The sequence below is a fragment of the Pseudochaenichthys georgianus genome, unplaced genomic scaffold, assembly GCF_902827115.2.
Source record: "Pseudochaenichthys georgianus unplaced genomic scaffold, fPseGeo1.2 scaffold_335_arrow_ctg1, whole genome shotgun sequence".
Taxonomy (NCBI): domain Eukaryota; kingdom Metazoa; phylum Chordata; class Actinopteri; order Perciformes; family Channichthyidae; genus Pseudochaenichthys; species Pseudochaenichthys georgianus.
In genome coordinates, this window is record NW_027262959.1 from 142788 (window position 1) to 150287 (window position 7500).

Here is a 7500-nt window from a genome sequence, read left to right on the forward strand (position 1 = left end):
TGTGTGTGTGTGTGTGTGTGTGTGTGTGTGTGTGTGTGTGTGTGTGTGTGTGTGTGTGTGTGTGTGTTACAGATAGTGTTATCTGGTATTATTTATAACTGCGGCAGACACTCGAGCCTCCACAGACTGAGAATCACTTCACAAGAAAATCTGAAAAAACCTTCAAAAATGTATTTAATTCATTCAAAAAACAATAAAATCAAACCTGAACTACATTTGTAAATGTTTTCGGGATATGTATCTCTTTTTGATTTGTCGTTTTGATTAAATAAGCTTTAAAAAATTTAAATTGTATGAAAATAATGTAACGTTTAGTTTGTTGATGTAACATGAACGTGCAATTAATTTAAATCGAATGTTCTGACTTTAGTTTTTCGGAGTTTATGAATGGAAACAGGATTCTATGACTGAATCTGTTCCAATAACCCCCCCCCCCCCAGAGTGTACCCTCACCCTCTCGCTGGCCTCCATCTTCTTCCCGCACAGGAACCAGTCCACGGCGATGCCTTCGTACGACAGCTCGCTCTCGAAGGTGGCCGTCTCGCCCGCCGTCACCGTGACGTCCTTCAGGGGCCGCAGCAGCCCGATGGAGCGCGCTGAGGAGCAGGAGGACATGTTGAGGACCAGCATGCATCTGGGAGAGGCTCCTCTGAGAGAGGGGCCTCACTCCTGATAAGGGCTAAAATAAACTCAGCAGCTGATTGGCCGATCAGCTGTCCCACTAATGCAACACAGAAACCCTGCTGTGAGAGGTGAGGGCGAACCAGAGTCCCCTCGGGACTATGTCCAATGCCTTTAAATACCTTTAATAAAGTAAACTTTATTTTTTAAACTAGGCAACTTTTCGAAAATTGCAGAATTGTCCAAAAGCTGCTCTAAAAATATACAAAATGATGAACATGCTCCACTTCTCAGCAACCAGTCATTTAGCATTTATATCTTTCATCAGACTGATAATAACAGCGCTCTGACCTTTGACCCTGAGCTGGGCGTTGGACTTGGCGTTGGCGGCGGAGAAGTCGACTCCTCCGGCCATATCCATCTTCACGTTGTACAGGATCAGCAGATGCTTCGTTCCTTCCTCCTTCATCTCCACATCCTGCAAGGACACACGGAAGAACATTCAAAATACAGACAGACAAAAGAGACATTTTGAATGTAGTAGTTTGTATATGTACAGTAGTAGTTTGTATATGTATAGTAGTAGTTTGTATATGTACAGTAGTAGTTTGTATATGTATAGTAGTAGTTTGTATATATACAGTAGTAGTTTGTATATGTATAGTAGTAGTGTGTATATGTATAGTAGTAGTTTGTATATGTATAGTAGTAGTTTGTATATGTACAGTAGTAGTTTGTATATGTATAGTAGTAGTGTGTATATGTACAGTAGTAGTTTGTATATGTACAGTAGTAGTTTGTATATGTATAGTAGTAGTTTGTATATGTACAGTAGTAGTTTGTATATGTATAGTAGTAGTTTGTATATGTACAGTAGTAGTTTGTATGTGTATAGTAGTAGTTTGTATATGTATAGTAGTAGTTTGTATATGTACAGTAGTTGTTTGTATATGTATAGTAGTAGTGTGTATATGTATAGTAGTAGTGTGTATATGTATAGTAGTAGTATGTGTACTCACAGCGCTCTGGTGCAGAGCCTCTCCCTTCAGTTTCCAGTTCCCGTGGACGTCCTCTTCTGAAATTTCCGTCTCAAACTTGGCTGTTTCCGTCTCTGTGACCTCGACGCTGTACAGTGGCCGGGTCACCTTAATGTCTCGCTCTGCAGGGGGGGGGGTATTAGACATCAGTAAGAGAAACAGCAGAGACAACAAAGAGACCAAACTGTCTCATTAATCTGACATATCTGTCCGGTAATACGACATCTAAATCTCCGGCGTCCCTCAAGGCTCTGTGTTTGGTCCTCTCCTCTTTACAGTAATTTAACAGATGCTTTTGTTTATATTTCTTTTATAAATCTGCATTTAGAATTATTTATGTGAACCAAATCTAGAAATCCAAACATATAACTCTATGCTGATGATACTCCGCTATTTAAGGCAGAAAGTGGAAGTGGATTAGAGGACGTGAAGAAACTTAACATTCCTTTCGCCTCAAAGATGATCAAGTTTCAGGAATTCTGGGAAATGTTGGGGTATCTCAAAGACAGCCAGGAATCTTTCTCTGACTTTTGATGCTTAGATCTAACAGTCAATGCAACCTTGCTAAATGTTATTTAGTTGTTAACCCTTTATTTGACTTGGCTGATTTAGTGTTATCCCTTCTATATCACGTTGTATTACTACAGAAACAAGAAGCAGACAGAACCGTACATGTCAATAAAGGCTATCCTTGTCAAATAAAGCAATGAAAGCATGAATAATGATGCTCTACCCTGATGGTACTCCGCTTCATACACCAGATGCTATCACCAGATGCTATCACCAGATGCTAACCCAAGTCCTGACTCACCTTCAATATTGAGGTTAGCAGCTGTCTTGTCCGATCCGCAGTCGCAGGAGTACTCTCCGATGTTGGCCTTCTCCGCCTTCCTCACCATCAGGATGCGCTTCTTCCCGTCTGTACTGACCGCGATGTTCTTGGAGGGCGTGATCTCCTTCCCGTCTTTGAACCACTTCACATCAGCGGTGGTTTTGCTCAGCTCGCAAATCAGCTTCACCTCGTCCTTCTCCACCGCCGTGTAGTTCTGCAGCTTCGTGGTGAAGTACAGGTCGCCCTCTGCACAGAAACACAACACAGTTAGAAACACAGTCTGTTTTCCTGAGCAACTGAAAGGACTGGGGTTCACTTGTCTGGATGATTTTAACTATCAGATAAGGCTTAAAGCTTCTCTGGATCTGTTCAATTAAAACATTCCCACATTGGGGTCAATAGTACCGTCTTATCTTATCTCAAAGCATCGGGAACAATGTGAAGGGAACCAATTGTATTTCAATCTGGGGCTTCTCTGCACGAAAGGGACTTTTCTATTTGTAGATTTCGGACACTCTGTCTGTTAGTAATTGCTTTAAACGTTTATTTTGTACCACCCAAACCCTCCTTATTAAAAGCGTCTGAACCTTCCCTCGCTCTAACCCCAGAGACTCCCAACAGCTCAGACACTGACCGATGACGGTGAGCATGGCGGTCACGCTCTTGTCCATGGCCTCCACTTTGATCATGGAGGTGTCGTCGATGGTGACCTCCTTGAAGGCCAGTGTGTGGACCTTCCCGTGGTCCGACATGTGCACCACCTTGCTGGGGTGCAGCCGGACGTCGTTCTTGTACCAGACCACCGGCACCTTGTCGTGAGAAAGCTCCACGCTGAACTCTGCCGTCTCACGCTCCTTCACCGTCACGTCCTTGATCGGCTTAGCAAACTCCAGCCGGATACCTGCGGCAGGAAACACAGGTCAGACATCTGGTTAGGGTTTGAAATCCCCAACAGATTATTGGTTGTGGTTTCTGTTTTCGATGCAGCCTGAACCACAACAGACCTGTGTCTGTAAGTTGATAAATGATATAAGTACTAAATTACAGAACTGATATGTATTTCAGGAGCCAACTGTAGTTCATTTGGTTAAAAAAAACGAAATCAGGGTGAAAAAGACCATCAGTCCATCTCCTCACAGTCTGAACCCAACGACCTGGATGTGTACCTAGGTAGATTAATGTACCTAGGTACATTAGTCTACCTAGGTACATTAGTCTACCTAGGTACATTAGTCTAACTAGGTACATTAGTCTACCTAGGTACATTAGTCTAACTAGGTACATCAGTCTAACTAGGGGATTAGTCTACCTAGGTACATTAGTCTACCTAGGTACATTAGTCTAACTAGGTACATTAGTCTAACTAGGGGGATTAGTCTAACTAGGGGGATTAGTCTAACTAGGGGGATTAGTCTAACTAGGGGGATTAGTCTAACTAAGGGGATTAGTCTAACTTGGGGGATTAGTCTAACTAGGGGGATTAGTCTAACTAGGGGGATTAGTCTAACTAGGGGGATTAGTCTAACTAGGGGGATTAGTCTAACTAAGGGGATTAGTCTAACTAGGGGGATTGGTCTAACTAGGGGGATTAGTCTAACTAGGGGGATTAGTCTAACTAGGGGGATTAGTCTAACTAAGGGGATTAGTCTAACTTGGGGGATTAGTCTAACTAGGGGGATTAGTCTAACTAGGGGGATTGGTCTAACTAGGGGGATTAGTCTAACTAGGGGGATTAGTCTAACTAGGTGGATTAGTCTAACTAGGGGGATTGGTCTAACTAGGGGGATTGGTCTAAATAGGGGGATTAGTCTAACTAGGGGGATTAGTCTAACTAGGGGGATTGGTCTAACTAGGGGGATTAGTCTAACTAGGGGGATTAGTCTAAATAGGTATATTAATCTCGTACCCTGGATGACCAGCTTGCCGCTCGTCCTCTTGTCCTCAGCCTCGAACATGTACTTGGCTTCGTCCTCGTAGGCGACGGAGCGGATCTGCAGGACATACATGTTTCCTTCCTGGATCATCTCGTACTTTTCGTCTTTCTGCAGCTCCTGCGTTCCCTTCAGCCAGCGGAAGCTCTTCGCCGCTCTCGACAGCTCCAACTCGAACCTCGCCTCGTCCTTCTCGTAAACGTTCACGTCGCTCAGCGGCGTCAGGAAGTTCATCGGCAGCTCTGATGAAGCAGAGGATGGTGAGACACCGAACCACAGCACTACTTTCTGTCTCTAAGGACTACTTCCTGTCTCTGTGCATATAAGTACACAATAACTCAGATCCAACTCAAGCATTCCCCAAAAACCAAATTCTCTTGGAATAAAGTGGTAAATTCATTTAAAGAAAACTATAAATCAAAGTGTATTTATATAGCCCAATATCACAAATGTACATTCAGGATTGACTAATCCCAGAGAATATGAAATGTTGTCTCGTTAACGGTTTATCGTCTCAGAGAATCGTCTCTCTGTCGTCTCTTAGAGCGTTGTTTGAACTCTAACCCTCGGCATTAGCTAGATTCTGATTGCTGCATACTTGTAGTAATTTAAACATTGCTTCCTGGTTAGATTCTGCTAAAGGAGGTGTATGATCTGTGGCTCACCTTTGACCTTCAGGTTGGCGGCGCACTTGGCGTTGGCGGCGCTGTACGCCACCTCGCCCGTCATGGCCACCTTGCAGTTGTAGAGGATGAGAGTGTGTTTTCCTCCCTCCTCGATGATGTCCACATCCTGTCACACACACACTCGTTAGTCTCTGACATGGATGTATAATAAGAACTGGATACAGCGTCGTTCATTCCTTCGAGAGCTGCCCATTGGCTCATGAGGACACACTGGCCTGAGATTCTCGAGTGCAAAACGTCACAGATTACCCATCATGCCTTGCTGTCAGAGCAGAAGTACCCGTTATTAAGCCCCACCCCGATCTCCTGCTCTCCGCTCAGTAGAATGAATGGAGAGAGAAATTAAATCTGGATTCGGCTTTAAGTGCATTTTATAACTTCAAGGACTTAATGATTCTAATAAGGGCTTTCCCAGAGTTCATACTGGGTCGTTTATTTAGGTCAAACAAAAGTATCGGCTGAATTGCAGACGTCTCTTTCCCCATGTCAGTCAATGGGAGAAAGTCTTTCTGGGCCCATTGGCGTCACGGACTGATACGGAAGTTGTAGTACCGCCGTTTGGCCACTAGGAACATTTCCCTCAGAGTCCGGAGCGCTTCCTGGGGCTTGCTCTCTGACAGCAGGGTATCAACACGTATTCAATGCGGACAGGAAGTCTTACGGAGGACGGGGTGAGGACGTCACCGTTCAGCTTCCACTGGCCACGGACGTCGTCCTCAGAGATTTCCACCTCGAAGCGCGCCGTCTCGCCGTCGAACAGCTCCACGCCATAGATCGGACGCACCACCTTAATGTCCCGAGCTGCAGGCGGGACAACATGTTTAATGTCATTGATCGTGTCGTGTACTTCATTCTTAAAACACTTACAGTTTTATCAAAACAAGATAAAGAACGTGCCTTATTGGAGGAAGTCAATAATAATTGACGTTTTAAAAAGTCCTGATCAAAGGTACGTATTTGTACGTTAGCTCTAAATGTTTGCTAGCATAATGCCACAGCTGGTTCCACGAGGAACACGTGACGCAGTCAGAGCTGCTGTGAGATAGAGGGAAGCATGGCGCGTGTGTGCTGGACACGCGGTGACGGTTACCTTCGATGTTGATGCTGGCGGTCGTCTTGTCCGTCCCGCAGTCACATACGTATTTCCCTTTGTCGCTCTGCTCCACCTTCCTCAGCACCAGAGACCTGCGGGTGCCCTCGCTCTTCATCAGCAGCGTCTTGGAGGCGATGACCTCCGTCTCCTCGTGGAACCACATGACCGGCACGTCTTTGCTCAGCTCGCAGTCCAGAGACACCTCGTCCTTCTCTGTCGCCGTGTAGTCCTGCAGCTTCACCACGAACACCGCGTCGCCCTCTGCAACACACACACACACACACACACACACACACACACCGTCAGACTCACACACGCACTGGTTCAGACTCGCTCTCACACACACACTGGTTCAGACTCGCTCTCACACACACACTGGTTCAGACTCGCCCTCACACACGCACTGGTTCAGACTCGCCCTCACACACGCACTGGTTCAGACTCGCCCTCACACACACACTGGTTCAGACTCGCCCTCACACACACACTGATTCAGACTCGCTCTCACACACACACTGGTTCAGACTCGCCCTCACACACGCACTGGTTCAGACTCGCCCTCACACACGCACTGATTCAGACTCGCCCTCACACACACACTGGTTCAGACTCGCCCTCACACACACACTGATTCAGACTCGCCCTCACACACACACTGATTCAGACTCGCTCTCACACACACACTGGTTCAGACTCGCCCTCACACACACACTGGTTCAGACTCGCCCTCACACACACACTGATTCAGACTCGCTCTCACACACACACTGGTTCAGACTCGCCCTCACACACGCACTGGTTCAGACTCGCCCTCACACACGCACTGATTCAGACTCGCCCTCACACACACACTGGTTCAGACTCGCCCTCACACACACACTGATTCAGACTCGCCCTCACACACACACTGATTCAGACTCGCTCTCACACACACACTGGTTCAGACTCGCCCTCACACACACACTGGTTCAGACTCGCCCTCACACACACACTGATTCAGACTCGCTCTCACACACGCACTGATTCAGACTCGCCCTCACACACACACTGGTTCAGACTCGCCCTCACACACACACTGATTCAGACTCGCCCTCACACACGCACTGGTTCAGACTCGCCCTCACACACGCACTGATTCAGACTCGCCCTCACACACACACTGGTTCAGACTCGCCCTCACACACACACTGATTCAGACTCGCCCTCACACACACACTGATTCAGACTCGCCCTCACACACACACTGATTCAGACTCGCCCTCACACATGCACTGATTCAGACTCGCCCTCACACACGCAC

General features: G+C 46.5%; 1 protein-coding gene across 1 annotated transcript in view; it reads right to left on the bottom strand.

Moving 5' to 3' along the window:
• Window positions 1-7500, bottom strand: part of LOC117442195 (titin-like) — a 193814-nt gene that overhangs the window by 67145 nt on the left and 119169 nt on the right. The window contains 9 exon segments of the mRNA XM_071202368.1: window positions 448-596; window positions 973-1099; window positions 1641-1780; window positions 2470-2736; window positions 3125-3391; window positions 4397-4663; window positions 5087-5213; window positions 5769-5908; window positions 6198-6461. Coding sequence (XP_071058469.1) covers window positions 448-596; window positions 973-1099; window positions 1641-1780; window positions 2470-2736; window positions 3125-3391; window positions 4397-4663; window positions 5087-5213; window positions 5769-5908; window positions 6198-6461 — 1748 coding nt within the window.